The following is a 16,261-nucleotide window of genomic DNA, read 5'->3' on the forward strand; positions in this document are numbered from 1 at the left end:
ATTTGTTGTGGTCCGCTTAGCTTCCTCAACATCGTGACGGAAGTAGAGGACTGTTTGTTGGCATACTTTCATGAAATGTAATATTTTGTGCTATACGAAGGCAGAACGTTAACTTAAACTGTGTCTTTCCATAAGTTCGCTATCACATCATTAATTATACGACATGTTTTTGAAAGAGCAGCATCTGTACGATAATAATCATAACCGGTAGTTTTAAACGTAAAAAGTAATAAACGAACACATTAATCAATAAAAGGAAGGTAGACTATACTCTATAAAAAAGAGAGACAGAAACAGTTAAGTAGATCAGTAAACTGAATAGCAAATAATGACAAGAACATCGATGAGCAACAAATAAATAGGAACATAAACAAATAATAAATGATAAATGGCTATGTACTGAATAAAAAAAGGAGAAACAAGTTTCAACGGAACACCAAGCAATAAATTATGTAAGGACAACGGGGGTATAGCTCAGTGGTAGAGCATTCGACTGCAGATCGAGAGGTCCCCGGTTCAAATCCGGGTGCCCCCTGAACTGTTTTGTCAATTTCTTTCTTATTTCCCTTTAATTTATTTCATTTTAAACTACGGCAATTACAAAAGATCCTTGGTACAAACACTGGTATTATTTAGTCCAAAATATGGGTTTACTTTGATGAAAACTACAAGTAGTAGTAGTAGTAGTCCAATTAAAGGGAATGTTGAGCTTGTGTTATATCAGAAAATGCTTAGGGCTTATGTTAAAGACCAATTCCCATTTTATTGGAATTTGAAATGTGGATTTATTTGAGACGAAAGTAGACAAATTGTGTTCTTAAAGTTTAGACTAAAACAGCTTACGTCTCTTTAGTGAAACATGGTCCGAAACTGAGAGAAAGACCAAAAACGCAGGGGGGGGGGGGAATAACAAAAGAAAAAACCCATAGCCCTTTCTTGAATAAAATTAAGATTGTAAAATAACATAAGCCTACATGTGTGTGCATAATATATAAAATTCCTACATTTCAATTATTTAAATTTATTTAGATTCACTTAAATCTTTTTTCAATAGTTCAACTTTAGAGGAAATGATTTGGTGTCTGCTAGAATGACACTTTGTAAAATTGTCGAATAAAACAGGAAAATTGAAGGTTTTTATTTTCTGCACTCTGTAATTCCGTTCAATTCGAGAGACGAAGTTAAAAAAATTGCCCACGCGTGTCAAATTAGCTCCCCATTAGAAATGTTAATGTGACCGTGGGGCTATCATTTGGGTTTATTTTACAATAAATATATTCATTAATAGCATTATACGGCTCACTTCGTCACTTACCCCAAGTTCATTTCCGGTTTATAACTCAACCCCTTACATATACTCAGATATATCACGGCTTTCATCTTAGCTTATTTTCCTCACTTATTGTTAATTTATATAACCATTACCGGTGGCTGTCGTATGATTTATGGTATTTATCTAATCAGTAGCGTCTCAGCACAGGTGTAAGTGCTTAACCATAATATACCTTGTGTGCATTGTATGTTTTGGAGGGTATATGAGTGCGCCAGGGTATCGCATATGTATCTCTTTTATAAGACATCAAAAAGGCCGCTGTATGCACCGCTTTTCAGTTAATGACCAGTTAATGGCCGTAGCTGATGACCAGGCGCGAAGGTTGCGATTTCATGGAACCGGGGGACATTTACCGAGAGAGAGAGAGAGAGAGAGTTTGATTTGCAGGCTTAGCTTTTTATAGCCCGGTGTTAAAATGTTGCTATTTTTCATTATTATACTTGTAATCAAACATACCTGTAAGTCTGTTGCATTTGCTTTTATTAAAATGATAATTTTTATCTTATCATTTTACTATTATCATTCCCCTGTACTTTCAAAGACGACCTTTGCTTTTGATAATTTGCTGAAGTGGCTCAATTGTGTAGACCATGTTTTACAGGAATAAAAGCCTAAGACAGAATTAACATAAATTCACTTTAAGCAATAGGGACAGGAATCTGTGTAGAAGTTAAGATTCAAAAAGAACGAATAAAAAGGGTCTTGATGCTATCTGAAGGAGGCATTTTATTTCTTGTTTTCTTTATTATTCTTCTACTACATGAGAGTGTATGTTGGTTGCGTTTTCGATACCCCCCTCCCCTTTGTCAGGGGTTTACTTAATAACTTTCCATTTTTTCAAAATAGTTAATTAACAAACTCATTAACAAACTTACTTTAGTATGATACAAAGTTTGCACTCTTTAACTTCAAGACAGTTCAACGTCATTGAAAGGAGACATAAAACACCTGACGCTGGAAGCTGTCATTGCATGTATAAATTACAACTTAAATAACTAGACTTAATTCGCACTTTTCAGAGGTCAGTGAATGGTTACTGAAGATAAGGAGAGTTTCAGCGCCTCAGCGTCGTGTCTGAATGACTGCGCATTCGCATACATAATACAACGTGTTATCAAGTGCAGCGGAGACAGACCGAGGAACAGAGAGAGAGAGAAAGAAAGAGAGAGAGAGAGATTTGTGGTATTCAACATTTCAACCTAATATCTCCACTTTTTCGATTTTCCTCGGAAAACGTCAACGTCATTAATCGATTCCATTTGCAAATTCCACGGAATCGGGATATTAATCGGTTTCCAAAGTTTGATGTTTATCATATCCACGTTTTTGTCGTTCCCCATGTTTACGCCATAAATATGTTAATCTAATTATATAAAAAAGAAAAAAAATATCCAAAAGGTATCTGCTGTTAAGATCAAGGCATATTTGACAGCGTTGTTAACTCAATAGTGACGAATTTTCTCCCCTCATGTTGGCTTGAATAAGTATATCTTTCATGGCAAACGTCAAAGCTATTTGGGATTATTTGATCTTGACGAAATTCGTGATTTCCGTTTAAGATCTGAAGATCGCCAGAAGCGATTAAATCTCTAGACCTAGATACGATAACATGTACACCATAGACTCGAGATCTTGTCAAGCAGTTCCGCATATCGCGCGTTTTTGTGGCTGAAGTCGTCTGCTAATCTATCGCATTCTGATAAGATTATGAATAAAATCCACCTCATTGTTTGCTGACGACAATTCTGTTCAACCAGAAAGTTACCCTGATTAATTCAAAATGTCAAGATGCTTCTACGACGTAAGTATTTCAAGGGCTTGTGGATCAATAAGGACCAGATTACTCTCGCAGCGCGGCATAAATCAATCCGCCACAATATGGCTGCCGACCACAAGAATGCGCTCTTCAGAAGGTTTGCCGAAGCTTAGGGAGTTCTCTGATAAGGAACCCCGTTATTTAGCCAAATTAAGTTGTTTGTTTGATCCGTAAAAAGGAGGAGCAATGCCTAATGTGTTTGCACTGCAAGTTATATCCTGAGAAAGATATCAAAATCACGGCACGTGTGCTTTGGCATAGGTGGACTAATGTTGGTAACAGTTGTAATAACACTTTTTTTTTCAAAAAATTGTGTGTGTGTGGGGGGGTGATTTATTTGCAGGTGGCCTCCGTTTGTCTTTGTAACTTTTCTTTCTATTTTTTTTTTTTTTAAATTTTTATTGTTTACTTTGAATCTTACATTAGATCTTTTCTGTGCGTCTTTGTGTAAAGGAATTTTCTGACACTGTATTTACACGTGCATTTATGTTTGCTACATAATGTAAAGAAATTTTCTGTCACTGTATTTACACGTACATTTATTTTTATTATACAATGTATTTTGTCGCATTAATTGATTGTTTTTCATATAAGTGTATTTGTGCCTTACATTTTGAATTGGTATTTCAAATATATATCTTTTGTATAGTATAATAACCAATCTGTCCGTTGCTTGAGTGTTTCTGCTTGTTAATCAGAACAACTATCCATGTGTATTCCCAAACATTTCATCAGAACTATAAATCACCCAGAGTAGGTATTACTCTATTGTAGGAAGAGAACTGTCCGCTTTAACACCCTTACTTCAATGGGATTTCAATAAGATTGCATGTATAAATATAATAGTAGAGTTTTTTATATAAAAATGGAAAGATGGAGAGGAAAGACATCTTTCATGATTGTGCAATATTAAAATTTAAGTTAAGAATCAGTTTTTAGAAGAGGTGGTTCGTAAGTGGGGGTATAGCTCAGTGGTAGAGCATTCGACTGCAGATCGAGAGGTCCCCGGTTCAAATCCGGGTGCCCCCTCACGACTCCTTTTCTTGTAAGTTATATTAATAATATAAATTTCATTTCACATGTTGGGTGAACACTGTAGGTCTAGTTATATACATCTACCTTCGCCAAGGAGGTTGCTCTTCGCTTCCGTATTTTTTATTCAAAATTTTGATAAAAATTTTCAGGACAGGGAATGTGCTGTATCTGATTAAGTTAGTTCATTGATAATTAATTTGTAAGACGAGAATTGTATTTATCAATTAATTGATTAACTAATCATTAAATGGTTATTGAGAATTGAGTTGCTTTGGCGGTGGACTGCACTTTCTGAATGCTTTTCTAGTCGTTTTATATTTATAATCTGATGCAGATGTCAAATTATTCATTGCCCGTGTTTAATTTAATTAAAGCCCAAAAATCCGCTCGACTTTACCATTTTAACACATCCCCCTTTTCTTACGAGGAAAAAGATAATAAAACTTGCATGATATGGTGCTCAGACAAGAACTGACATCCCAGTTTTTATTTGTTTGTTTGTTTGTCTGTTTGTTTGTTTCTTTGAGAGAGGGAGAGAAAGAAAGAAAGATAAATAAAGAGTAAATGATACAAAACTAACGTCCCACGTTTGTCCTTTCCAGGTTTATTATCACAACCATTTTTTTCATGGTGATCATTTATCCATCATAATCTTTACTTGAAAGTGCTTAGGCATTTATCATCAAAACACAGTAAATGTCCCGCATTGCAAACTGTCTAATATTCTTGCTAGGCCAACATGCCAAAAGGGACTACGTGTGTATTTTCTATTTATTAAATAGACGGTGGGATTATTTCCTGAAATAAATCATCCTAACACGCCCTCCTATATTATCAATGAACCAAAGGACATTGCTGTCACCAGTAAATCAAGACGCAATTAGGTCATATCCTCGAGCTCTCCCCGTTAAGTTTTGGGTGCATGTGCCCCTTAGTCTTGCCATGATCTTGGGAATGACTCAGGCTGCTCAAGTTTCAGGAAAATATATTTCAATCATAATAATATAATTTGTACATGTATGAAATGAGCAAGTGCATATTTATGATTGGAGGTCAAATTAGCTTTTACATTTTGGATAAATCTGTGAATTTTAAATAAATAAATAAATAAATAAATAAATAAATAAATAAATAAATAAATTGAGACAAAAATATGATATGATAAAATACTTTTAAATCATGTGACGGGGGAAATAAAAGATTGGCATATACTTATCCGCCTTTGATCAGATAGCTACAGTCAAGAGCTGGTTATGAAAAAAAGGGGGTCTGCTTCCTCCTTTTTAACCCGTAGTTTTCGATGTTGTTATCATAAAACATCTTGGCGGTTACAAAATGTGGAGTGAATAAAATGCACTTCCTCGTGCTAGTTCAGAACTTCGGTGATAATAACCATTGACCATTTAAGGAGAGTCTGTTACTTTGTTTTCAACATACACCGAACCGGACTTTTTTTTTTTTTAGAAGGATGGGGTTGTAAGTAAACAAAATTCACCCAATGCCTTTATTTCTTTCTTGCTGTTCATACATGTTCATGTATTTGATAGTTATCAATTTTTCTCTTGGTGGTTAAGGCACTGATATACATTTTATACATCATTAAATGTTCCTGGTAATAAATTATGTATAATACCAATTGATATCGTGTATAGACTTGAATATTATTTCTGAGGTCAATTATATTGGATTTAACGTCAGTAGTGTTTATTCAATTACTTCTTTATTTATACTTGCCTTAAGCTACCACTTTTATCTCATGGAAACAGGGAAGATATAGCAAACAAAATACATTTACTTATATAGTTTATCTTTAAAATGTCTTTTTTCATAATTTAGATTCAAATTCGCTGTAACTATCACGATTTGTATGTGAAGCTTTATAATCGTGGATGATTCTTAGCTTTTGAAAAATGAAACAACAAATTATGTATTAGAGTACATCTTAATTATATTTATTAAAAAAGATATCCAACTTGAAGTCCAAATGTATGTATCTTTGTAACTGCAGACCAAAAGAAAATCATAAATAAAAATTTACACACAGCTTGTAAATTGTCTTATCTGTTCTTCGTCTTTTTGGGGTATTTTCTAATGCCTTCGATAGTTACAAATGTTAAATGTTATCAGTTTGATCTAAAGGCAAACCGCCCTTCTGTTACTTCAAAGAGAACTTAAAATGACTACGTGAAATGTCACCACATAAAAGAAGGAAAAAACGAGCGGGAAGATATGTGCATAGCAGCGTCGGTTATCGGGGGGTTAAGGGTCCCGTTTTTTCCTGTTTAACTGTTGTTCAACGATACCATATCATTAATATCTAATTACGGGGCATTCAGCGCGTTCATGACTAGGAATCCCTTGTCTAACGTTCTGCTCCTCCGCCCGTGAGAACTCCACTGTCACGTGATGGGCGGTCGCGGAAATTTTGGGGAGAGACAATGGGAACGTTATGCACTTTTTTGCGTGGTGTGACGCAGCGTGATGTAGGCGAACGGCCTCTGGGTGATGTATAGCTTGGAAATGCTGATCATCTTCCGCTGTGACACCTCGACCATGAATTTGTCCTTTTGAGAAAATGTCAAGTATTTTTGTTCTCTTAAAGGTGGGATAGCCTGTCCGCCTATGTTTTTCTCCCCCACTGAACAAATTAATTCCGTTATTGTGAAGTCTCCCCTGACAACCCCCGTAGACGGGTAACTGTTGTCATTGGCAAGTCATTTCAATGCATTTCTACAAGATACTGCACAAGCAAGAATGACGGAGATTGATGTACTTCTGCAAAGCACTTTTAGGTGAGTGGGCTTTTTTTTTTTCTCGAGATGTTTCTGGTGTCTATAGCATGTTGCCATGGAAATCAAGCAATGAGTTGTGTATCATACTTTTTCAAGTTGCATATTGTTGCTAACGTAGGTGACATGAACATGAAAATGAAAGAGAGAGGGAATAAATGAAAGAGAGAGAGAGAGAGGGAGAGACATAGAGAGAGGGGGGAATTGTGTGTGTGTGTGTGTGTGTGTGTGTGTGTGTGTGTGTGTGTGTGAAAGAGAGAGAAGGAGAGAGAGAGATCAATGGGTTTCGCATCGAGTATCGTGGAATCGTGGTTCAAACGATAAGTTGAGAGTTAGAGAGAAATATAATGTATAGAAAGTCGAAACAGGACACGTTCGCACAGCCACTCACAATCAAACTCAAGAAAATAGGAAGGCGAAACAAAAAACAAGGAAGAATATATAAAACACGCTACAAAGAAATCTAAATATAAACATTATTTTATCTTGGCTGCTGACTAACGATGCCCTTGTCAGCAAAGAAAATTTACTAGACAAAATCATCTTCTCAGACCAATTTGTTTAATTCGTACTTTTCTTCCCAAAGCCTTTGTTTTTTCAAGGACGCAACCGCTAGGTTTATCATCATTTTACAAATAAAAGATATTAATTTTGGAGTAATTGCCCACGGAAATATTTTACGTGGGGCGCATGAATTTATTACCCTTATGTTGAAATTAATGCTTTGAGTCTCGCGTCTCTATAATGCTAATGTTTTTGTTGGTGGCTGAGAAAACTGTCGATTTTAAAACTGTGATTTGACATTGATAGCGAGACCCTGCTCGTGCTATGAAATAACCGTTGTTTAATACGAGACTGGTGGGGCATTTTGAAACAATATGACAATTTTAGTCGCAGGATAATGTAAACGTTTATGTCTTTTAATTAATTTTTCTTCTTTATATACTTCAAGTCACCTCTGCTGAGATCTACGCAGTAATAATGAAATACCTTTATTTGAATAATGCAACACAATAACAAATTACCAATTTGGCATGCTCAGTTTTGATAAAAAAAGAGACAGATAGTACCTACGTAAAGGTAAATTTTATTTTTAGAATAAATCGAAATAAAATTGCATCATGGTGGTCGTTGTCGTACCTAATTAAATCGATGTCCATGCAAGCGGTAAATTGAAACCTTTCGCGAGTGAATATGCCGCTATTTTTCCCACTCATTTCCTTCACAAAGAACGCAGAAAACTGATGACTAAGAATGACGTATTAAATAAGAAAATTGTGAACACATTTAAAAACAATTCGGAAGTTTATTTTTTCCTACTTCATCACAGAATTGTTCGATAAGATATTTTACTTGAGAAATATTCAGAGCATTTTAAGGACGGGGGGGGGGGGGGGGGAGTGGTCTCAAATAATTTGTACAACATTATTTATCAATCAATATCAATAAAAATACTAAGTCCTTCATCGCAACCAGTCTCGTTCTTCAGTCGAGGCACGACGAGGGCAATAAACAATAAAGTTCCGAAACAAATTTATTCTCACCTTTTTGAGGGTTTAATAGCACAGCGCACCAATTTGTCACGGCGCCTTAATACCCGTCACTACTTAATAATGTCAGAATGTCTCTTTCTTATTGGGTTTTTAATCTCACATTAAAAGACCTTAAAATACCTGTTCTAACACGCCATGCGTCATTTAGTCATTTTCAGTCAGAGTGACAAGGCCGTTTCTGCTGTTAAATATAAAGACGAAGGTAGATAACCGTAAAGTATTCGTTTACAATTAATGTCATTTTATTACAAGGATTTGAAGGCGGTGCCTAATACACGTAGTAATAGAAGATATGGGTTTCGTTTATTTGACAGGGTGTGTTAATTGTTGAAGGTGTTTTTATTGTTTGTGGGGATTTGTGTGGGCGTATTAGTTTCTGCAGATATTAATGAGGAGAGAGAGAGAGAGAGAAAGAGTATAACTTTTGACTGTGCAAAAAATCAAGTGTGATTCCAAAATATTGATAAATATTAGATGATGGGATGAGAGAAAGAGAGAGAGGACGGACGGGGAAAGGCAGAAAGATAAAGAAAAGAAAAAAACAATGCGTATACATCGACACTTGCTCGTGTGCGCGTTTTCCCGTGCGCGCGTAAGCCTCTACCCACATACGTAGACGCGTGCAAACAATTCACACCAATTTACTGTTAGTCTAGTGTGGCTAATTATCAACTTAGGGTAATGCGTGAGGCTAATAAACAGACATTAAGGGCGGGTCGCTTTTAAATCGCTGATAAAACTTAATTCATGACATGTGGCAGGCAATATTATAAATAACCGACCTAGGTGCATACATATTCCACCGCGTGTTGGAGTATTAAAGCTTATAGAGCATAATGCTGTGAACCCTCTGTTACACGTAATTTGCATACATATATTTATAAGGCACATTTTAATCTCTTTCTTTCTACGAGCGTTTTAAAGTGGAGAGAGGCTGGCCTTTCGTTTTACGATACTGTCGAGGTAAAATCAAGCTCGCTCTCTCTCTCTCTCTCTCTCTTGTATCAGTGACACATAACAAGCGAGCGATGCGGTTCGGGAGGTCGGTCATCTGACTGCTGAAGAAGTGAGGAATCTGTCTATCTTGCATATAAAAGATGATAATTTCGATAAAAGCGACTTAAGGACCTCCTTTCCCCTTCTGTTATTTTCAGGAGAGCGACAAACGCGACCAAGCGCAGGCAGCTGTGAAATTATAATATCTGACCACACGTTGGATTTCGGCGGAGTAGAGAGGAAACGCTACTTAACCCCAGACCTCGCACAGCCGTCGCAGTAGAAGAGCCAGAACTGAGAAACGACCCTTATTGGCTTAAAGACTCTCGCTAACGGTAGATCTCGACGCACAGAGGCGTTCCTGACTCAACCCATTAAGCCTGGTGCCTCACGAGAGGGGCATGACAACAATTAATCTATCAGATACCGCTTCCTTCAAGCTCTGTTGAGGTTCACTTTTAACGTGGCTGACGCATGGAGTAGGTCGTGTTTTCTTGGACTCACTGACTTTTTGCGTCGATTTTTGATAAAGTACGAAAAAGAATATTGTGGGACCCGGACAAGTGAGATTAACCGCTGATTGTTGAAGCCAACATCGATATCACCGCGGACTGGGACATACCATGTTAATATGGGCTCTCGGTAGTAATAACAGTTTTACCGTCACTACCAGAACGACCACTGAAAACGCCGCGATTTAATTATTTTTACTACAGAAGTAGCATTGTCGTTGACGCACTACGCTGTCTACTATCGTAGGACTTACACTCGGTGACGACTGGAAGTTAAAGAGAGATTTAGCGTAGCCCCGAGGGCGATATTTCTTTTAACGGCTGGGAATCCACTTCAGTCAACTGCCTGCCCCGAGGCGGTGCACAGCCAGCCTGCGTAGTAGTATTTCTATAATTACTGAAGAATAATTTCACAAGCTGCATTGATTCAAGTGTCAAGTGGTCCATGTGCAAGGAAAGGATAGGGGAAAAAGTAAGGACATTTTTTTACGACCTGAAATACTCATTTACAAACTAAGTCCATGCCTGCTGTTACTGCTGACTGGGCTACAACCATACAAGTAGTCGACTACACAAGATAGGGCGGATTTTACATTGTTTTGCATTTTTTTCTTAAACTATAACCGGCGTTGATATTTTACTGCATGCAAGCGGAGTCTCTCGCGTGTAAGGACTCCGTCGACGCTACCAAAATACAGTCACAAAACGCTGGGGCCTACAATATAGGAAAGGTAGATGAATTACGATTTTAGCTCAGATATGACGTTGTAATCTTTCTTTCTAGCCTGAAACGATCCTGCGAACGACTTGCCTCACGAACGGACACGGTACATTATGTCAAAGCAGGCCAACGCGAAGAAATATGCGGATAACTCTTAGATTTCGTTCCTCTCTCAGCGCCGAGAGTGTGCTATCGTACCTCTATCTCCTAGGAGCAATATGGAGTGTATTCTCCGCCCCTCTTTCGGCGGACATCGCCTCACAGCCTGTAAGCATTGTCATGGCGGAGGCCCCTCCAACACACAGGACATTATGGCTGTTACACAGACACAGGAGAAAAACGAATGGGAATATCCCGAGAGCACAGGGATCACCACAGGGACCCAGCTCCCCAGCTTTTCATTCAAATCCTCAGTCATCGTCTGCTTCAAATGTTGCACTCTCCGCCGCAGACGATCTTTCAGGGAAGTGGAGAGGTAGCGGTAGTGGAAGGGGGCGAGGTATGCCCGTTGCTAAACAATTCTTCTCTCAAATTATCAAAAAGAACGCTGGGTCCGGTTCGAGCAGACGAGCCGACCTAGCGCTTTCCAGACTGGCAGTTCTATCCGGGCAGCAGACGGGTTCAAGTCAAGGAGACAATGCCTCTCTGCCGCTCTCTTCCATTCCGTCTTCAACTCACGGGACAAATCCCGCAGACAATTCAGAAGCAGACGATACCAGTATTCCTAGCGCTCCCGCCATGGCGGAAGGCGCAAACTCAGTCTCAGAGGACGGAAAATCTTCGGAGAATACATCGATTGTCTCTCTACACACAGTTTCGGAAAGGTCCTCAGATGCAGGAACAGAAGGCGACGTCACGCACAGGGTAAGTCACCAAAATTTTTTCTTACGTGACCCTTTTCCGGGATAGATAACCCCCTCTTCCTATTTTTTTGTTTCTATATTGGCACCCTCGTCACCGACTTCTACTTGAGGAAGTGATATTCCAAAGGCATCTTGAGTGTTAATGGCTCTGAAGGTAATGCAAAATGAGGACGAATTGGCGCATTTCTATGCAATTCACGTTTTGTGGCCGATTCGGCTATAAGTTGTATACCTAGCATGTTTATGTTTTCTTTCTCATACTTGCCCTTGGCATTCGGGCATTCTTTCACCACATACCCGGCATAGCATACTGTGTCGTATCCCTAAGATATCAATGATTTTTTTGTGTGTAGGGGACTCATTCAAAGATTACCAGCTTCTGTGGTACAGGAAAACGAGAGAAAATTGCCGAGCGTGTAACTTAAGAATGAAATGACGCTGTCGAGACTTGGATACCGGAAGTGAAAAAGGCTTAACGTCGATAGAAGGCTATTAAAATTCAGCACGTCGAATCTAGAACATCAAGACGCATTAAAGGGATTTTATTGTAGATAACATACCTTACCGTTTAATAATTCATATCCCTAGCTTCCCATGCATATTCTGCAAGTCTTTGTGTTCCTCTCTATCTAGGTGCAACCTGCCATTTATACCCATTTATTTACAAAATCGGAGATAATATTTCTCTGGTATGCACTTCCATACACATTGAAGCGATTTTGTGTGCCTATTATTTTAGCATGTTAGCCGTTTACCTTCCAAACTGAGTGCAAAACATGATTTATATCCAATTATTTATTAAAAACAAAAATAGTTGTCCCGTACAGAAAACCATGAGTTTTATACATCTTGAAGCAAAAGTATAGAGCCAATTTACGATTGAATCTGAACCCAGACCCTTGTGTAAACCCCTTTCTTTAAATCAGCTAAACGAAAGCAGGCTCACGCGTTGTTTCAATGTGAATGTTAGTTACAAGGACAGCTAATAAGACACGCGACATTTTAAAACACACCTGGCACTTTTTTTAATGCTGGTTTCTTTTCTTTCTTCTCGTGAATGTACTGTGTGTGTGTTGACACCTCTTCCTCTCGCTTGCACCGAAAGTGAATCTATCAACATTGGCTAGCTGGCCTACACTTAGGGCTTACATATACATCTGCCTTGACTCAAATTGTATCATACCAAAGTCTCGTTCATGGTACCTGATTAATGAGACCCTTCTCCTCTCCAGAACGCGATGAGATACAGCATGCCCGTCATAACCATACACGGGTCACGGTTCCACATGTTAAGGTCCCAGAACGTGCATCAGTGTAGTAACGTAAATCATGGTTTTAACACCTTTATTTTAAAGATGATATCAAAACGCTGATAATATGGCATAGAGCGCTAGCTCTGCTTTGGGAGGCGTGGTTTGCATTCACCTGTGTTGGTTTTGATATAATTTTGTGTATGTAGGGGTTAGAGGGATGCTGTTTTTTTTTTCAGTAAAAATGTATACACCCCAACCCTTCTATTATGAGGTATTTTGCTTAAGATTGAACAACTGAATAATATAAATATATACTCACTTCATCCTTATACAGTTCAATTACTACCAGTATGTTGTGTTGGTGAATGTTGTCAAAATATTTAAATTTAACATGTCAGAGTTTCTCAATTGGCAGGCATGTTGTATTTCATTTAAAAACACGTAAATTATTGAAAATTCAATTGATTTTGCTAACTAAGATAGTGAAGGAATTTGTAGCACGTGGAATCAATTCACTTCCGTGTTTGGCGACTCTCAGTTCAGTTTTACTATTTCAGTTGATTACCATGTACATAAAATGGACTATATCTTTTAATTAACTATATTTATCCTGTTCGAATTTCCACTTTTTCCATGTACATACTTTAACTTATCCGAAAGATTTTCCACGCTTTCCTTATGTCTTCTTAATTTTTGTCTGCCTAAACGTTTCATTTTATCGTTTGCATTTTAACTACACGGTTTACCCTATAATTTGTTTTTTTTCTTGAAATCTTTTTCATCAAAATAGCAATTTATTACTGTCGATGCTACGGAGATATAAGCCCAGTATTTTGTTTGTGGAAAGAGGTTTTCAGTGGGATGGGAAATGATAAAAAGGCCCAACTTAATTATCGAACAACACCTGTGGTCTTGTAAAGTATTAAAAACGCGATGGATGAATTGCAGATGAAAGCGACTTGATTCAATATGTGTCTTTTGTCGGAAATGTGTTGCTTTCCAGAAGTGGTATTATCATTATTGTTACATGTACTTATTGTCCCTCTCCCCCCCCCCCCCCCCAACTATCTCTCTCTCTCTCACACAACTTTTTTCTATTTGTATACCGCATGACTCTAGACTATAAGACTCCGGAATTCATTTAATTGCGTAATTTATAAAAGCACCACATTCGTGACTGATTCAGCATTTTTATTTATAAGATAGATTGTTTAGGGACCACGTCACAAAGTCACTTGCTTGTTGTCAGCATAAACAAGGTCTGGGTATCTAACCTGAGTTAAAAGATGCTCTATGGCATCAAAACACGCAATTTTACAATTCACAAAGACCTAATGGGCCATAATGAAAGTCACAGTCCCCGTCTTGCAAATAATTAAATAATTTCAGGCATTTTTCTCCAATCTGTGACCGTATAGTTATCACCAATTACCAGCTTCAGCGCCGATGTCCAAGCCGGCACTTTTATTAAAAATTTTGTTTGAAACCACGCCCGTTTACAGCAGCTGTCAGAATGACTGGTCTGTTGGGGTTGAGTTTGTCTTTTTTAAAAATATTATCACCCTGTCTGTCAAGAGAAAAATGAGAAAGTCATATGTGTTATCTTGGTTTTGTCAGCGCTGTGCTCTTGGCGCAAACTCTCCGGTTATAATACATGTAATCCTGCTCGTCACCAAGGGTTGACGATTACTTCTGGATTAATATAGGTTACGTTATTTATCTCTCTTAGGGCAGGGAAATCCCAATTACTTCATTTCTATACAATCTTACGAGTGTTAACACCTCTCCCCCCTCCCCCCATGATAATCAATAAGCACGATGATGGCTACATTTCTATATATGGAACCTTGCGTATCTTTCCACACAGGGTGTCTGGAGTCTAATTATTTATGTAAATCCTAATCAAAGAAATTCGCAATGCAAACTGTTCACAAAGTTACTATTTATACAGTTTCACATATTGGTCGGGTCGTGATGCCGGCTGTTGACCTCCGGCTGACGGACTGGGTGAACAACTGTCGATAATTTTACGTGGGTTGAATATTGATAAAGACACCGTTAAATTTACTTCTTTAATTAATTAATAAAATTACATACCGTTTAGATACCATTTTTGTCAATAGTCACAACAAGCTAACATACTGGTTATTCTAATCACATTCCACTGCCAAACACACTGTGACTCTTCGTGGAGTAAATTTGAACAGAGGTGGCGATGAAATGTGCTTTTCATGATGAAATAATAAAATGAAACAACATCGTATCATTTTTTTGGTAGTCGTATATGTGTTAAGTTTATGTTAATAATATGTATTGTGTTATATCTGCCCATCTCCTTTCTTAAAGTTGAATAATTCAAACAACAACAATAACAATAACAACAACAACGCTCTTTCATAAATCAGACCCTGCTTTTATCATACCATTTTTTTTTCTTTGGGGTACCGCTAAGAAGATGATATGCACTTAGTGTTCACTCATCACTTTACTCCCAAAGTTGACAGGGTGAAAAACTTAGTAAATCATTTTAAAGAGTCGGTGGCCTTGACTGGAGTTACGTACACATGTCAGTCAAAGTTAGGTCAGGTGGCTTGTAGGGCTAAAATATCATTTGAGATCCCCAAGTCAAAGTAATGAGCGCTAAGGTTAGAAGTAACACGTGGTTATGACCACGATAAAACTGGGATGAATTGATCATTTACTATTAGAAATTATATACACATAACTGTTGACTGATATGCCAGAAACCGTACAACCAGCAGTTTCTTTAATTCAAGGTGTCCTTCAAAGCTACAGCGTTGATGTGTATTGTTCTGCAGCGTACATAACAAGCAGTACTTTTTTTTCATGACATGCAAATACTGTTGCATTTTTGTAGTAGCGTGTTGCATCTTAACCTTCAGTCGGGGGCTGACATTAAATCTCTTTTTCTGCGAACTAGGGGGATATTATTCTTGTTTTGTCTTTTATTATGTCCTTAGATCAAGCACTGCGCAATCTGTTGCCAACAGGTCTGTCGTTTTATGCCGCTTCCTCTTCCGCTGTTCTCGTTCTGTGATCTCTGGGTGAGAACAGGTGGTTGGTGTGACGTCATCCAGTCAGGTGACTTTTACGACGTCACGTGGGGGAGAGTCTGCAGTGACCAGCTGGATACAAGAGCAATGAGAGTGGTTTTTACACAAATATTATAGTCGGTGCTTGTCGTATGGGTTTGTTGATGAATATTTTATAAAGAAATATTGATATTTTGGTTTGATGTGCAAATCATTCGTTTTCTTTATTTAAATCGGCAAACTACAGTAAAAAAGTAATTTTTCATAATACTGTATAACAATGAATAGCCACACTCGTCACCAATGTTATTTGATTACGTTTTTAATTTTTTTTTCA

General features: G+C 37.8%; 1 protein-coding gene and 2 non-coding genes across 5 annotated transcripts in view; all 3 read left to right on the plus strand.

Annotated features, from left to right (window-relative positions):
* The first annotated feature begins 463 nt into the window (after window positions 1–463).
* On the plus strand, window positions 464–535 carry Trnac-gca (transfer RNA cysteine (anticodon GCA)). The gene has a single exon. It is a non-coding gene; the product is annotated as a tRNA-Cys (tRNA).
* A 3,571-nt stretch (window positions 536–4,106) lies between these two features.
* Trnac-gca (transfer RNA cysteine (anticodon GCA)) lies at window positions 4,107–4,178 on the plus strand. Its single transcript has one exon. It is a non-coding gene; the product is annotated as a tRNA-Cys (tRNA).
* Window positions 4,179–6,791: 2,613 nt separating this feature from the next.
* LOC106179625 (zinc metalloproteinase nas-37) overlaps window positions 6,792–16,261 on the plus strand; it is a 37,106-nt gene continuing 27,636 nt past the window's right edge. For 2 of the 3 annotated variants that reach the window (XM_087019199.1, XM_087019201.1), the window contains exons 1-3: window positions 6,792–6,976; window positions 9,681–10,506; window positions 10,819–11,619. In XM_087019199.1, coding sequence (XP_086875325.1) covers window positions 10,480–10,506; window positions 10,819–11,619 — 828 coding nt within the window. In that variant the 5' untranslated portion in view covers window positions 6,792–6,976; window positions 9,681–10,479. Of the gene's footprint in view, window positions 6,977–9,572; window positions 10,507–10,818; window positions 11,620–16,261 lie in introns of those variants that run through there. The other variant, XM_087019200.1, reaches the window with a different exon arrangement.

This window comes from Lingula anatina, chromosome 8 (genome assembly GCF_051362555.1).
Source record: "Lingula anatina isolate TDL-2025a chromosome 8, LinAna3.0, whole genome shotgun sequence".
Taxonomy (NCBI): domain Eukaryota; kingdom Metazoa; phylum Brachiopoda; class Lingulata; order Lingulida; family Lingulidae; genus Lingula; species Lingula anatina.